Here is a 17976-nt window from a genome sequence, read left to right on the forward strand (position 1 = left end):
CCGCCATTCAATTAGATCATGGTTGATCTGCGATCTAACTCCACATACCCATCTTAACTTCATATCCCTTAATACCTTTAGGTCACAGAAATCTATCAATCTCAGATTTAGAATTCACAACTGAGCTAGCATCAGCTGCCATTTGCAGAAGAGCATTCCAAACTTCTCCCACGCTTTGCTTGTAGAAACGTTTCCCTCCTGCACGTACTGGTTCTAAGCGTTAGGCTATGGCGCCGCGTCCTAGTATTCAAGTATAGGAGACCTCTAAAAACAGTTACAAATACATCGGCAGCCCGACACCATAATCCAGCCAGTAATCTGTAAATCCTGCATGGTCCCTTTAAATAGCACTGGTGGCGGTCCTCCATGCACTCTAAGACATGTTCAGATGGTCGTGGTTAAGACTGTTTGTTGAGTTGAACTTTAAGTCCCAATATGGTGTCTATCACTTTAAATCAGCGTTGCACACTTTATCCATTTTCTCCTTACTTTACATGCTGCTGGCCTTTGGTATTTGCGCATGCTTATATGTGCAAATACTTATACCAAGATGGCATCCGGCACACGTCTCGCTGGAAAAGTGATCCTAAGCTGGGCTTCCGACCCCATATCCTCTCCATCACAAAGACCGCCTTCTTCCACCTCCGTAATATCACCTGTCTCCACCCCTGCTCCAACCCATCGGCTTCTGAAACCCTCATCCATGCTTTTGTTACTGCCAGACTCGACTATTCCAATGCTCTTCTGGCCATCTGCCCATCTACCACCTTGGTAAACTTGAGCCTTCCAAAACTCTGCTGCCGTATCCTAACTTGCACCAAGTCCCTTTCACCCATCACCATTGTGTTCGCTGACCTACAGTGGTCACCCACCAATGCCTCGATGTTAAAATTCTCATCCTCGTGTTCAAATCTCTCCGTGGCTTCGCCCCTCCTTATCTCTGTAGCCTCCGCCAGCCCTATAACCCACTAAGAGCTCTGTGTTCCTCCAACTCTGGCCTCTTGTCCATCCTCGATCTCCTTCGCCTCACCATTGACGGCTGTACCTTCAGCCATCTAAGCCCTAAGCTCTGGAATTCCCTCCCTAAACCTCTCTGCCTCTCCGCTTCTATCTCCTCCTTTAAGAAGCTCCTTGAAACCTACCTCTTTGACCAAGCTTTGACTCATTCATCGTATCAATTTTCATCTGATTACCCTCCTGAGAAGTACCTTGGGACATTTTTCTGCATTAAAGTGCTATTTAAACACATATTGATGTTTTACTTTAAGAGCTTACTTTGGCAAGTTTTACATCAGCTACTTTAATACCAGAGTTATGCCCATCTTGGAAGCCCTTTTTTCCAGCGAATAAACTAAAAACACTTCATATTGTAGTTACTGGGAAGTATGACTCATTCAGTTCTTTCAATGCTAATTAGCAATAGTGACAGGGAATAAAGGATGTCTCTCCTCTGTGATCCATATGATGGACTCAGTTTGCCACTTTTAACAGACTGTGTGGGGTCTACCGACTGAAAATCTCATACCAACACCATTCGATGTTAAGTTCCCTCCCATCTAGGTCATTACGTAATGTTAGAATAATTTTATAATTTGGATACGTACGATCAGCATGGACAAAGTGACTCATTTAAGTGCACCCTATCAGTTCCGGCAACAAAAAAAGAGTCGAAGTGATTTAAGTGTAAAACTGAAAATAAGATTACAAGACACTTCTGTACATCTTGATGTAGAAATTCACTCTTTCGCGTCTTCTCAGTTTTGCCATAACTTTCTTACTATGGCAAGAGCACAGAAAATTACCACACAGAACAAATGTGATGATTAATACTGTGTTAATAGTATTCCGAACACAGGAAATGATATCACACTACCGTTTGCAAAGATCCCTTTTTTTAATCTATTCTTTTTTTTATTACTGCCAATTAACAGCACTGCGATAAAAAGGGGGAGTCGGCTCTTTTTTTCTTTCTACAAAGATCCCTCTATCTGTAGTTATGCAGCAATATCCTCTTATTACCAAACTAAGTGCATCAGCTGGCCTACTGACTAGCATTTCAGACACACCCAGTTGCAGTTTTCCCCACCCCCACCAAACAGCATGAACTTAATCCAAGTTCGGTTTGATCCGCTTACTTATGTTTTGTGGAAACGAATGCTACAGGCTGGGTGTAAGAGGCATGTTTGTGCAGTTCCTTCCCTGCCGAAACGCCGTCTTCTTTTGCGAAGTTAACGCTTGAACTGGACAAGCGACCTTTTGCCCTGTTGCAACGTACAGTTTACGGAACTCGTGTTGTTTTTCCCATCTGGATGTAGGGGGTCGTATAACTTTTTAAAAATAAGTCCGATGGTGACTATTTTAATGTTTGCAGAAGCTTTGTATTTGGTGTTGCCGGCTCTGCGCTCTGGTGCTCTACACTTTGTTTAATGAAACGACAATGAAGCGGTGGCGGACTGTTGCTGTTTGTAGCAGCATCTGCCCCGGGCTCCGGAGTTTCATGGTCTTTGTATCAGTGTTTCTGACCTTGAACGGACCAGGAGCTGTGCAAAGTGAAGAGAAATCATGTCATGGAGCATTTGATCTTTACTTTGTACTTGACAGGTAAGAGTTAGTGCAGGCTTGGTGAGCGGTCGCGACTTGATTTTGTTTTTAATCTGTGGCTGTCAGAGTCAAAGTAAGTTAAGACTTAAAATGTTATTAGCGTTGAAATGAATTATGGGTATTGATTGATCAAATATAATTAATGTTGGCGAAAAGGGGACGTTTCATGAAATTAACCGCCATATTTATTCAGTGTCTGGAAAATGTTGACTGTTTAAGTAAACTTTTGGTTGTAACTGGATGTTTTCTACTCATTAACTAATACCGTTAAAGAGTGCAGGATAGGAGCAGAGCTCAGCACATTTTTATTTGATTGATCGAACTGAAAGTCTATTACTTTACAGATCTGGGAGTGTTTCGAACAACTGGGGTGAAATCTATGGTTTTGTGGAAGCACTAGTCCAGCGATTCGTCAGGTAATCTATTCAACAACGTTGGTGCAGTTAGAAAAGTTATTTTTGGCTCATTTCATCACCGCATGGGGGAAGTAAGGGGTAATGCTAACTGAGTAATCTTTCATTATCCAAATAAAGACTAAAGTTTGAAGGAAAGAAAGTGGCTCAGAGGAAAACTAATTTGTGTTGTACAGCAATGATGTGAGAAGATGTTTTCATGCCGTGTGTGTTTTTATCTTGCAGTCCTCAAATGAGATTGTCTTTCATTGTGTTTTCATCCCGTGCTGATGTGAAGATGTCAATAACTGGTGACAGGTCTGTGCCCATTACCTTGTTTTTATTTGTTCTAAGGGAAAATGTACATACAAAACAGCTGTCATCAACCTCCCCCTTTAAAATACCCAATCTTAATCCTTCATCCTTGCAAACTACTACCCATCTCCAATGTCCCTTTCCTCTCAAGTTCTTGAACATGTTGCTGCCTCCTAAATCTGTGCCTATCCTTTCCTCAACTCCATATCTCTCCAGTTGGGCTTCTGCCCACCACAGCATTGAAACAGCACTAATCAAAGTCACAATTGATATCCACTGTAACTATGGCCATGGTGCACTAATCCTCCTCGATCTTCTTGTCTGCTCTGCAGCCTTTCACATTGTCGACTGCCCTCTCCTCCCCTCGCTTGGTTCCACTCTTGGCCATGTAAACATAGCAAGAGCATCTCAGGAAACGGCTTTTCTTCCCATCCGTGTACTGTTACCTCTAAAGGCCCCCAAGGAGCTATTCTTGTCACCCTTTTCCTCATCTACATGCTGCCCCTCGGTGACATCATCTGAAGACATGGGCATAGAGATTAGCCGGCGTAAACTGGGTGCTGGGATCGATCACTCCCATCAGAATCATTAGGCTCGAGGCCCATCCAATATTGGGCCTCATTTACATCAGACCAGTGAGCTGCAGACACCTGCTGGGTGTCCTCAGGCAGCTTGCTAATGAAGACACTTCAATTTTGGACTGCTGCGTGCTGATAGCGACCCCCGTGTAGGTCTGGGTGGGGACAGGAGGTGACCGGGGCAGTGGGGGGAGTACTGGGGAGAGGGGGGTAGGAAGCAACTGGGGGAGAGGGGGGAGTACCAGGGGGAGCGGCCAGAAGGAGGATAAGCGGTGGCTGGCAGCAGCCTGTGGTTTTAATGTGGAGCTAAGAGGAGCACTCCTGCACCTCCTGGTTCCACATGTAGGTAAGTATTTTTTAAAAACTTACCTTTTTGCTTGCAGTCTGCAGCGATCCCTATAAGGACCGTTGGTTAGGCCACACATAGACCTCACTTTCCTCTGCGTTCCGGGCAAACCCAGTTTAGAAAAGGAGGCGTCAAACAGGCATTAGGCCCATTATTTGCACATGTAAAGATTATAACGCCTGTTTCGTGCATGGGCCCTGAATGCCTTCTCTAATGCCTGTACTAATATGGCGGGCGGCACATCTGTCTCAGAATTTGCACGTGCACGCCACCAGCTATATTGGGCGCTTTGGCACCCGTCTAAAATGGGTGCAGCATTATTGAATTTCTAGGCCATGTTGTCCGGATTCACATGACGACACCCAGCTCTACCTCTCCACTAGTTCTCTCGACTCTTCCACTGTCTCTGCTGTTAGCCCGTGTATCCAACATCCAGTCCTGGATGAGCAGCAATTTCCTCCAGTGATTGCTGCTCATCTCCCCAGTACTACCCCCCTCTCCCCAGTACTCCCCCCACTGCCCTGGTCACCTCCTGTCCCCACCCAGACCTACACGGGGGTCGCTGTCAGCACGCAGCAGTCCAAAATTGAAGTGTCTTCATTAGCAAGCTGCCTGAGGACACCCAGCAGGTGTCTGCAGCTCACTGGTCTGATGTAAATGAGGCCCAATATTGGGTGGGCCTCGAGCCTAATGATTCTGATGGGAGTGATCGATCCCAGCACCCAGTTTACGCCGGCTAATCTCTATGCCCATTGTGAAAACTGAAGCCATTGTCACAAGCTCCAATTCCATTTCCCTTCCCCTCCTTGGCCACTGTCTCAAGTTCAAGTCGAATGTTTGAAAGCTCTGCGTCCAATTTGACCTCGAGATGAGCTTCTGACCCCATATCATCTCCATCACCAAGACTGCCTTCTTCCACTTCCATAACATCGTCCGTCTCCGTCCCTGCCTCAGCTCATCTGTAGCTGAAACCCTCATCCATGCCTTTGTCCCCTCCTGATTCGACTATTCCAATGCTGTCCTGGTGGGCCACCCATCCTCCACTCTCCATAGACTTGAGTTCACCCAAAACTCTTCTGCTTGTATCTTAACCCGTGCTAAGTCCTGCCCACTCATCACCCCTGTGCTCACTGACCAACGTTGGCTCTCGGTTCCCCAATGCCTCCAATTTAAAACTCTCCTCCTCATGTTCAAATCTGTTCATGTTCTCACTGCTCACTATCTTTGTAATCTCCTCCAGCCCTACAACCCTCAGAGAAATCTGCATTCCTCCAGCCCAGGCCTCTTCTGCATCCACCCCCCCCCCCCCACCCCCTTGCCATTGGCAGCCTTGCCTTCAGCCCTCTAGGCTTTAATCTCTGGAATTACCACCCTAAATCTCTGCACTTTTACCTCTCTCCTCCTTTTAAACCATCCTTAAAACCTATCTCTTCAGCCAAGCTTTTAGTCACCCCTTCTTTGGCTTGGTGTCAATATTTGTCTGATTTTGCGTTTGTGAAGCAGCTTGGGATGTTTGCCGACATTAAAGGAGCTATATAAATCCATGTTGTTGTTGCTGCAGTATGCACCTATGAGTCACAAATACTATTCCAGACATTTTCTAAAAGATAATGACTTTTCTTCAATCCAGTATATCTTATGTGAAGTGATCTACTAAAATGCAATTTATTGAGAGATTTTCCATTATGGTTTGGGGTGGAGAGAGGATAGGTAATATATTTGGACTTTTTATTTCCTTTAAAGGAAGTGGATTACTGAATTGCACTATAATCTTTAAATGCTACAGACAGCTTCCAGATGCCCCTTGCTACCATGTTTAACTTTTGGTCAGAGGCAGCCTAGTACCAGACATTTTGTACATATCTCTCCATTATGTGACTGGTATCAGTTGATCAGAGAGTCAGCATGGATTTCAGAAGGGCAGGCCTTGTCTGACTAATCTAGTTGAATTTTTTTCAGCTCACTAGCACAGTAGATAGGGAACTGTCTCTAGATGTTGTCTATGTTCCAGAGGGCATTTGATAAGGTTCTGCACAAGAGATTATCAGCAAAAATAAGAGCGCATGAAATTGGAAGTAACCTTGTGACATGGGTTGGTAATTGGTTGGGAGGTAGGAGACAGAGTGTCGGGATAAAGGAATCATTCTTTGATTATTGGGATGTAACAAATGGTATTCCCTAGGGATCTGTACTGGGGTCTCAGCTTTTCACCACATAATAATGACTTGGATAAATGAATAAGGTGTTGTATAACTAAGTTTGCAAATGACACTAAGTTAGGAGGCACAGTATGTTGTGTGGATGGGAGGAGGAAGTTAAAAATGGACAGGCAGACTAAGTGAATGGCCAAAACTATGGCAGATTTGAAATTTTCAAGACTGAGATTGATACATTTTTGTTAGGCAAGGGTATAAGGGATATGGAACAAAGGCAGGTACATGGAATTGAGGTACAGATCAGTTATGATTTAATTGAATGGCAGAACAGACTTGAGGGGCTGAATGGTCTACTCTTGGTCCTATGTGACATGATGAATGTGCACTGTTGACATGAGAGGAGTGCGGGCATCACCCTATTGTTTCCCCTTTACTATGTCACTGGATGAGAACTTTATAAGTTAATGTTACACAAGGAGGGAGTTCGGTACAAAATGTTTGCTCCTATATTACCTCTAATTAGCAGGTTAAAAAGTATGAAGGACTGTAACAAGGGAGACCAGAGAAACACTAATAATAGTACAGATATACCTCCCTTTGTGATAATTAGTATTATTGGAAATTCAATAGTATATATGATACCCTTTTTTAAAATGCGATTTATATGTGTGTACAGTTCAGGGTCATGAACAATATGGTGCCATGAAGTTTATGACAGTGCTGGAAATTAAAAGTAACTTTTTTTAAGGGTCGCTTAAATTTATTAGTTACAGTACAATGAAAAAAGCTTATTTGCAGCTGGCTAAACCTTCTAAAGCATATCAATTCAGTTTATTTTGATGTACAACACAAATACGTTGCTAGAAAATAGTTAAGGTTCTCCCATGAGCCAACTCATTGTTGTTGGGTTGTGGCCTACAATGTAAAACAAACCCTACAGTTTAATACAGTTTATAATTTGTCCCAGTTGAGAATAAACATCAGGAATTCATAACTTTATCAACAGAGCTTTAACATGCATAAAATTTCCATAGTAACTTACAATAACCATTAGCTAAAGGCAATTGTGTCCTTTCGGTTATGACAGATTTTCTTTAACATCTCAGTAGTGGTGCCAGTTGAGATTCTGTTCCAGCATTGTATAATCAGTTTGATTAAATTGGCTATATTCTGTTGGCCAAGAGAATAATATAGTTCATTTACCAACTGTCAGCAAGTTTTTGGCACATGTATAGTGATTACAAAATTGATGTAGTGCACAGTAACAGCATGTACTCTTGTGAAAAGACATAAAAAAGGTGTTAAATAGTGCACCTTTTTTATGTCTACCAATATGTTGAAAAATAACCGTTCATTAACAGATGTCATTTAAAGAAGCTTCACCATAGGTGTACAAAAACATTTTTTTCCAAAGAAAGCATATAAAAATTTCCAATAAATTATCCAGCAGTGTGAAAATTTTGGAAAATGGAATTTTCAAGCAATTAGTTTTTAAAACTCTAGTGACTTGAGTGTTATTGAGTGAACTGATTGGTCTGTGGGATATATGAGATAAATAATGATCAAGCTATGAGTAATAGTCATAAAATTTATAGCACAGTCGTTACATTTACAGCACATTTGCCCCATTGTGTCTCCACAAGTACGACCTCTTCAACCAGAGCTATCTGGGTAGAAATTGCTATTGCGTTTTGCACGTTTCCCGGGTCAAAAATAGTGAGTCGGATTTAGCAGCACGATGTTCTGCGCCGCAACAGCGCAGGAAGTGCGTGTGACTGCGTATTGGTTCAGGCGCTCGATAGGTGTCCCTGGCGGTTGCTTGCAACAAACGCAAGCCTCATTTAAATGTATTGGAGCAGGGCATCTCGCAGTATTCCCCATTAGTTAGACTTTTTTCTGCACCCTTCATCTCAAAGTTTTTGCGCGTAACTTGCTGGAACTACGACCTGATAACGGCGTGGTGAGGGCAATGGGGCATCTGGGACCTCAGTGAACAGGAGGGCCAACAGGGTATCTCCTTAATCAATGAGATTTAAGGATTGAGAAAAAAACAGAGGAAGGATTGAGAAGGGTGTGAATTAGAATCAAACCAGGCACAGAAAGAGAAATAAGGTGAGGGAAAGAAAGATTGGATTATGAGAGAGAGAGATTGGGGAAAAAAAAAGTAAAAATTTTAAATGGCATTTTTAAAATCTCAAGAACAACTTGCACCTGAGACTCCAGAATGAGACTGTACAGTTTAAATTGTTCAATTTTGGGGCCAGAGAGGTTGATTGTCACTGCAGTGACAATTATCACCTTGTTAAAAAGATACTTGTGCTGTTAATTACCAGACTTAACTTTCTGTGGCAAGTTTAATGGGCAATTTATGTGCAAATCCAGCAAGTTCTTAAAAATACCGAGGAGGCTAAGGGCGAGATGCCGTTTGTGGGAAGCAAATGGTGGTGCGGCGTAAATCGACCAGCAAGTTCTGGAGAATCACAACTCGCCACATATCTCTTAATCCCCTGAACCTGCTGGCTGTCGTTTTTGACCCAGGAAACGTGCGAAACGCAATAGCAATTTCTACCCCGATCTGGCTGGTTAAAAAGGGTCCATGCCTGAATCAGGGCCCTTTTTTAAATTGGTGTCTGCATGCCTGAAACGTCACTGGCTTAATCCGCCCAGCAAATCATAGCAGGACCCATTAGCAAGAAGCTTTTAGTTGTCTTTGGTTTCTAGGGTGCTTTTGGGCCCAATTTATGGTTGTTTTAGCAACTGTTTGTCTGAGATACTTTTGCGGAATGAGTTTATGTAGGGCAAGAACTGTTTCACTTTGCTTATTCTCAATTGCTGAACGAGGGAATGCAGCTGGGTTTACCAATGAAGCTCCCAAATCCAGAGGAGCAGCAGCAAGGAAGGGAGCAAAGATCTGCGCAGGCTGCAGAAAGAGGGCGAAGGAGGCTCGGTAGCAGGAGATTTTACAGCATGTGGGTCTTCAGAAACATGACGTTATACCTGAACCTTACAGAGAAACAATGTGTAAGGTGGCTGTGTTTCACCAGGGAGATGGTCCACTGACCTATGCTACTTGTTGGAGCTAGAATTGGAGCCTGACATCAGGCTATGCACTGCGTTCCCTGTGGCAGTGAATGTCACCGTGGCTCTAAGGTTTTATGCCTCTGGCTCCTTCCAAACTGTTACTGGTGACATCAGCGACATCAGACACTTTGCTGTGCACACAGTAGTCCGGCAGGTTACTGATGCACTGTTGGTGAGGCATCAACAGTTCATTATCTTCCCCATGGAGGCTGAAGAGCAGGAAGAAAGAGCGCTGTGATTTGTCCGCATTGCCGGATTCCCACAGATGCGGGGCACCGTAGACTGCACGCCGTAGCCCAGCAAGCTCCCCATCATGAGCCAGCTATATTTTTCAACTGGAAGGGCTTACATTCAGTCAATGTTCAACTTGTTTGTGACCACAGGCAGCGAATCATGCAAATCTGTGCCCAGGTTCCTGGCAGTAGTAGATGCTTTCATACTGGGCCAGTCCTTAAACCCACTCTGTTCCACCCAGACCATCAGGTGGCAGGCTTGCTGCTATAGGAAACAAAGGCTATCGCCTCACCAACAGGTTGATGACTCCAGTCAGGAATCCGGGCACAGACAGGGAGTGTCAATATAATGAGAGCCATGCGGCAACAAGAGTTCTGACTGAGTAAAGCATTGGTGTCCTAGAACAACAGTTCCACTATCTGGACAGCTCGGGTGGGTTATTCTGTACAGCCTGGAGCTAGTCACAGAGCTAGTTCTTGTTATATATAAATGACCTGGACTTGGGTATAGGGAGTAGAAGTTTGTGGATGATACAAAACTTGGCAACGTAGTAAATAGTGAGGAGGATAGTAGAGGACTTATATATGCTGGTGAAATGGGCAGACAAATGGCAGATACAGTTTAATGTGGATAAGTATGAAATGATACACTTTGGGAGGAACAACATGGAGAGGCAGTATAAATGGTACTATTTTGAGAGGGGTACAAGAGCAGAGGGTCCTGGGGGTACATATTCACAATTCTTAGAAGGTAGCATGACAAGTTGATAAGGCGGTTAAGAAAGCGTATGGGATACTTGGCTTTGTAAATAGAGGCATTGGATACAAAAACAAAGAAGTCATTTGCTTTACAAATCACTGGTTAGGCCTCAGCTGGAGTATTGTGTACAATTCTGGGCACCACACTTTCGGAAGGATGTCAAGGTCTTGGAGAGGGTACAGAGGAGGTTTACCAGGATGAGGGAGTTCAGTTATGTGGAGAGATTAGAGAAGCTAGGTTTGGTCTCCTTTTAGAGCAGAGAAGGTTAAGAGGAGACCTAATAGATGAGGGGTTTTGATTGAGCAAGTAGGGAGAAACTGTTTCCTCTGGCAAGTGAGTCGGTAATCAGAGGTCATGGATTTAAAATAATTGGCAAAAGAACTAGAGGAGAAATTAGAAGAATTTTTTTATCAGGGTGTTGTTAAGATCTGGATCGCACTACCTGAAAGAGTGGTGGAAGCAGATTCTATAGGAACTTTCAAAAGGCAACTGGATATGTACTTGAAGAGGACTAATTTGCAGGGTTATGGAGAAAAAAGCTGGGGTGTTGAACTAAATTGGACAGCTCTTTCAAAGAGCAGGCATGATGGACCGAATGGCCTCCTTCTGTGCTGTTAAGATTCTAAGATTCATAATCACTTGCTGAATGCTGTACAAAGGTGAGTTGCCTTGGAGGAAGTGGAGCAGGAAGATGCAGAAGGGGATGAGGAACCAAAGGATGCAGGAGGAAGCGCCAGCAATACTGCAAGTTGTCAGAGCTGTAAGACAGCAAATGAGAGGTTCTCCTGAACCATCCCACTTCAGCACTCTCTCCCTGCATTTGATCCAGTCCTGACACACACCATATTAATGCCTTCAAACTGTACAACTTCATGGGTGTTCCTGTTACATCACTAGGATCATGAAGACCAACAGCTATACCAAAAGAAAACTGGGCAGTCTGGCCCAGATAGCTGACTGGCACCAAGGGCATTGGCTAAGAGGCTGGCAGGCAGTAGGCATGCAGTTGTCCTGAGAGAGGACGGCAGATGCCTCTCCCAGTAAGCCAAAGCCATTCTCTGGCTAGGATGTGAGCTGTTTTCTGGGGCATCCTATGCCTACCCTCTAAACTTTATGCGGTGCCAGCCTCTGAGCTGCTGTCTGCAAGTATAAGGTTGAGCGATGCTTCGTGTTCTGCAGTGCTGTCCTACTTCTTCTGCTCCCTGAAGGCTGTGTTGACCTGAAATGGAAGAAAGGGACAAGAGTAAGCATTTAATGGCACGGGCAAGCAGAGACAGATGAGTGGCTTCTGAAAGCTGCAATTTATCATGCATAATGTATAAAGGTGAGATTTAATTGAGAAGGGAAAATGGTTTAAAAACCTGCAGGACTCATTCTCCATCCTTGCCAGACACCCACTTCTGACATGTCACTTAGCCACAACGTCCATGACCTGCTCTTCAAGTGGGCACAGCACATGGATGATTGTGGCCCTCCTCCTGTGGCTGCTTGGTCCGTGTTATTGTGTGCGAGGTTGCACTGCAAGAAGGAAGGAAGTGCGTCGGTGTTAGTAGTGAGAAGTTTTGAGGATGTGCAAGATGGCCAAAGGTGTGAGGAGCTGAAAGAAGTAATAGTGAGGAGAGTAGAAGGTGCAGAGTGCTGCAGTAGCAGCAGGAGGAGGTGGAGTGATGTGATGTGTGCTGTTGTGATTGGAAGAATGCTGGTAATCGGGGGAGGGAAGGGTTTGGGTGCTGGGGCAACAAGTAGTGCAAGGCTAAGCAGAGAGAAATGAGAGATATGAGTTGGGAGGCTTAGCTTAGTTATCCTTGTGAGGCCATTAAACTTTTTCCTGCGCTGCAGCCATGTCCTGGGGGAGAATACTTCTGGCACTGACCTCCTCTGCCTTGATAACTTCCTGCCACCTGGTGGATAGAAGATGTCCTTCCTCCGGCTGACCACCTCCAACACAGTGTCGGAGAAATGGAGGGTCCTTGCAGTTTCTCCTCCGCTGGCCATTGACTACAATCCTGAGCGATAGTTGCCTGCAGCCAAAGTGCACCTCCCTTTTAAGAGGTGATATCAATGCCTCCCCGCCCAATTAGGCAAGCTGCCAATGAACAGCACGAGTAGTGCTGGCCATCTGCCTATTTTATTTTAATTAATAATGGGGACGAATTTGGGGCCTTAGTTGCGTCCACTTGATCGGATGCCCATTCTGCACTCAAATGTGCTTAAACCAATTTCTACCCCGTCTCCTCTAGTCGCATTTTCTTTTCCCTTTTCACTATCCTTTTTTATCCTTATTTAAATATTTATCCAATTTCCTTTTAAATGACATTCGTCTCTGCCGCAACAGCCAGCTGGTAAAGAATTCCATGCTTTACTAACCCACTGTATGGAAAAGAAATCTTTTATTTTCTCCCTTCATTCTTCTGGTAATAATCACCCGCTATTGATTTGTCCACCAGTGGAAACAAGTATTCACTATTTATCCCATCATAGCCTTTCAAAATTTTGAAAATCTGTATCAAATCCCCCTTGACCTTCTCTGTTCCAGTGAAAAAAATCCTCAATTTTTTGAGCTATGTCTGTATTAACTAGGCTTTGCTTACTAACCCTATAATAGTTACTTCAGATTCCAAGTTTAGCCAAGCTAATTTTGAAGTCTATATTCAAAATGTCACTGTTAAGTTTCAGTGGGCTGAATGGCTTCATTCTATGCTGTAAAATTCAATGATTCAAAAGTTCATCACGACTTTTTTTAACCTTGTAACCCTTGTCAAAACTTTCTGATTTGGATGGGCAAAGTATGACCTTGAGTACCTTCAATATTATAAGGAAAGCCCACCAATCAAGACAATAAATTCATGTACATGATTATTTCCAAGATGCCATTTAACTGTCCGTTCTCTGCTGGCTGTAAGCTCGTAGGTGAAATGAGTTTGAATAGTTTGAATCCACTTGTGAGCAGCAGTTTGGATGGAACACTGGGGAGACAGGACTGAGCCACATTCATTTCCCACTTTCGATGTTTCTCCTGTCTTTCTCCTCCCACCTGATCCTCTGCCTTTCTCTCCACCTCCTTTCCAGCAACCCCCCCCCGGCCATTTGCCTGATTCTTGATGATCAGACCCACCACTTCATAGTTCTTAAAGCCTTCTGTGCTACAGATTCCAGTCGGAGTGTATGTGAACTCATGGTTTCTGTGAAAGGTGTTTCTCTGATGCTGTCCAAGAGTCACTGTGCGTTAAAGCAGCTGCTGTAAATATTGCACCATTAGGAAACTGGCCCTCCAGTCACTCTGGCTCCCAGCAGCACTGAAAATTTGAATCATTTGATTTAAGGTTGAAAATTTGAAGTGGACTGCTGACTGGAAGTTCTACCAGTGAGACTGTTCTCCCTGCTCCAACTTAGGTAAAGGCAATTATTTCTGGAGTGCATTGCACTCCTTCCGGGAGCAACCATTCCCGAGTAAATTACGAGTGGGCATGAGTCCATAGGAAAAGAAAATAAGTTTCTAATTCAGCAACATTTGACAGTAAATTGACAGCATCAGCAAAAGGCCTCAGGATTGCTGGTGTGGGAAAAGAAAAATATCATACTGGTGCAGGAAGGGCAGGTTTTCTGAGATTTGGATGAGATTATTTGGCAGAGTATAGGGAGCTTTAGTCTACAGATAATCATGCTATATCTGATTTAAGAGTATGCTAACTGAGATAGAATGAGATAGACTTCTGACTTTGCAGAGTCACTAATTGCTCAGTGTTAAAAATGATTTCCAATCTAAAAAATGAGTTGGGATGATTATACCATATCAATTGATAAGGAGCCTTTTAGCATTGTTAAACTATAATTGGGAAATAGGTTGAGGCTTTGAAGAAGCACAAGTGCCTTATAAGTAATGCACAGCAGCTGAATTGCTTTGAGTTTAGAGCTAGGTTTTTTTTTTGCATATGAAACCTGGCAGCTACATACCAGTGTAAATGAGCTAAGCCAGCCTATGAGCAATAATGTAAAATAAAACTCTTTGTAGGGTTATTCATTGTATGTTTGTGATGTATATCAGCAAAGTCTCAGTGTAGTGATCCATCTTGATAAGTGGTGCACTTGTCCATCAGCATTTTGTGGTGTCAGCAGCATAATTCACTCAATGTAATTTATTAATCAACTAGACAAATTGGCAGAGCAGAACAATTAACTAAATTAGTATTTTTTATGACTGGTAAAACACAAGAATTTTGAGTGTCATAAAATCCAAAGACTAATATATTTTGGGGGAGGGAAAAACCCACATGTATGAAGCATAAGATTAATTTTTCTCTTTTTTTATAACGAAAGGCTATAAAATTAGAAAATGATAGTATGATCAGTATAATAGTTTAAAATGTTTCTTTATTTTGAAATAAAATCCTTTTTTTAGTTTACATTTTGGAAGGGGGATTACATTTTTGTACAGCACTCTATTAAGGAAAAAGATGTCAGTGCTGAGAAATGGAAGACACCCATCCTCCGCATTAAGCACTCCCAGGCCAGGTGTACCAAGGCCAAATGCACTTTGAAGTTCTCCCTACTCTTAACAATGCATCTTAATCCCAACCTCAAGATTACCCTGCACCTGCATGCATTTTCAATTTCCTACACCTTGCATTCCTGTAACCTCTGAGTGAAATTGTAAATTATTTGCTAATTTACATTGAATGATAAGTAATTTTGCAGTATGGGCTATCAGCTACACTAGGAACTGTTTGAAATTGTGAAAATAAACTAGTTTCACCATAAGGCTGTTGCAGCTGGCAGAGAGAAGGGACTTTCATTCAACCTATTTGTACAGGATATGAATCCAAATTCCAGAAGTGAAAGTATAGCATACTAACCCACAGGGGAAGTCCTATATTTTTTTCTAAAAGTGTAATTGTCTCACTAGCTGAGGCTTTGGGATTTTTTTTTTCCATTACTGAAGTAAATTGATTCTAATATTCAGCTATTAGCATTTGCATTTACTGTGTTTCTTTTTTTGGACTAGGAATCAAATCAATAATGGTCTTAAAGTCCTCAAAGGTGTAAATCCAGCGGGTGATACCTACATGCATTTAGGTATAAAAGCGGTAAGTTGTAATTTTCATTTTCTTGGTAGAGCTGTGGAATTGTAGAAACATACTTCTTATTTGCATGTCATGAACAGTAAACATTCTATTCAAAGCAGATTAAATGGGATAATATTAGTATTTAATGAATATCATGAATTTCACCATCACGCAAAGTAAATGAACAGTCTATGGTTACTAGTAGGAAAGTACGAAAAACAATGCATTTTACGCTTCAGTTCCAAAACACATCTTTCTAGTTGAGTTCCAGAATATATTAATATTCACTCAATTATTCTTGCAGACTTAAAACTACAACCGTGTGGCTTTGTATATAGCTGCAATATGTCTATCTATATTAATATAATGAAAACGTGACCTCTTAACGTGCATTTCCTGACCATCACATTTCATGTCGGACTCAAATTTCCTTGCCACATTTAACGACTAAAGTATAATGCAGCAAAGGGAGTCTTATGGAATTTAGAGAGATTCTCCAGGAACAGAAAATTCTGAAGTCAGAATGTATGCAGCCTCTTAACTGAGCTTACCAATTTTGTCCTTTTTTAAAAAAAAAATATACATTTGAAGCCAGAGTTCAGATTTGCCTGATTTAGCAATTATATTCTGAATAACCTCAGTGTTTACTTCAGATCAGTTAGACTTTGGGGAAGAGTTTCTGCTAGATTGTGCTGGTTTTATCAGCGCAATCCGCCCAAACCAGTGTAAATGATAACTGAGAATCAAGTGCAATTTACATTAGATGTAAATTGAGTTTCCGCAATCTTTGCATTGGTTCAAATGTCATCGCGCCCGAAGCCAGCCCCGCTCAAAATTGGCCACGCCCCAGATCAAAACAATGAGGATGGTTCGTTTCCACTGATTGTAGCCGTTCGAGGAGGGTCTTCAAATTAAGCTCATTTTCTTAGGTGCACATGCACCATAAGAACATAAGAAATAGGAGGAGGCCAGATGGCCCCTCGAGCCCGCTCCGCCATTCAATAAAATCATGGCTGATCTTCGACCTCAACTCCACTTTCCTGACCAATCCCCGTATTCCTTGATTCCCTTAGAGTCCAAAAGTCGATCGATCTCAGCGTTGAATCTACTGAATGACTGAGCATCCACAGCCCTCTGGGGTAGAGAATTCCAAAGATTCACAGCCCTCTGAACTAAGAAATCCCTCCTCATCTCAGTCCTAAATTGCCGACCCCTTATCCTGAGACTATGCCCCCTACTGCTAGACTCTCCAGCCAGGGGAAACAGCCTCTCAGTATCTACCCTGTCAAGCCCTCTCAGCATCTACCCTGTCAAGCCCTCTCAGCATCTACCCTGTCAAGCCCTCTCAGAATCTTATATGTTTCAATGTGATCGCCTCTCATTCTTCTAAACACAAGAGACTATAGGCCCATTCTACTCAATATCTCCTCTTAGGACACCCCCTTCATCCCAGGAATCAATGTAGTGAACCTTCGTTGCACCGCCTCTAAGGCGGTATATCCTTCCTTAGGTAAGGAGACCAAAATTGTATACAGTACTCCAGGTGTGGTCTCACCAAAGCTCTGTACAATTGAAGTAAGACTTCCTTACTCTTGTACTCCAACCCCCTTGCAATAAAGGCCAATATGCCATTTGCCTTCCTAATTGCTTGCTGTACCCGCATGCTAACTTTCTGTGTTTCATGTACAAGGACACCCAAATCCTTCTGAACACCAACATTTAATAGTTCCTCACCATTTTAAAAAAAAAAATCTGTTTTTATATTCATTCTACCAAAGTGAATAACCTCACATTATACTCCATCTGCCACCTTCTCGCCCACTCGTGCAACCTGCCTATATTCCTTTGCAGACTCTTCGCGTCCTCCTCACAGCTTACTTTCCCACCTAGCTTTGTATCATCAGCAAACTTGGATATATTACACTCAGTCCCTTCATCTAAGTCATTAATATAGATTGTAAATAGTTGAGGCCGAAGCACTGATTTCTGTGACACCCCACTAGTTACAACCTGCCAACCTGAAAATGACCTGTTTATTCCTACTCTCTGTTTTCTGTCTGTTAACCAATCCTCTATCCATGCTAATATATTACCTGCAACCCCATGAGCTCTTACCTTGTGTAACAACCTTTTATGTGGCACCTTATCCAATGCCTTTTGAAAATCCAAATACATTACATCTACTGGTTCCCCTTTATCTACCCTGCTAGTTACAGCCTCAAAAAACTCTAATAGATTTGTCAAACACAATTTCCCTTTCATAAAACCATATTGACTCTGCATAATCATATTATGATTTTCTAAATGCCCTATTACCACTTCTTTAATATTATATTCCAGCATTTTCCCGATGACTGATGTCAGGCTAACTGGCCTATAGTTCCCTGTTTTCTCTCTTCCTCCTTTCTTGAATAGCGGGGTTACATTTGCTACTTTCCAATCCACTGGGAC

The 17976-nt window shown here is 42.7% G+C and overlaps 1 protein-coding gene across 1 annotated transcript in view; it reads left to right on the forward strand.

The window, feature by feature from the left end:
• Positions 1–2064: 2064 nt before the first annotated feature.
• Positions 2065–17976, forward strand: part of antxr2a (ANTXR cell adhesion molecule 2a) — a 232900-nt gene continuing 216988 nt past the window's right edge. Inside the window, exons 1-4 of the mRNA XM_067990638.1 lie at positions 2065–2601; positions 2946–3017; positions 3240–3311; positions 15465–15546. Coding sequence (XP_067846739.1) covers positions 2438–2601; positions 2946–3017; positions 3240–3311; positions 15465–15546 — 390 coding nt within the window. The 5' untranslated portion in view covers positions 2065–2437. The remainder of the gene's footprint in view (positions 2602–2945; positions 3018–3239; positions 3312–15464; positions 15547–17976) is intronic.

Source organism: Heptranchias perlo, chromosome 1 (genome assembly GCF_035084215.1).
Source record: "Heptranchias perlo isolate sHepPer1 chromosome 1, sHepPer1.hap1, whole genome shotgun sequence".
Lineage (NCBI taxonomy): Eukaryota > Metazoa > Chordata > Chondrichthyes > Hexanchiformes > Hexanchidae > Heptranchias > Heptranchias perlo.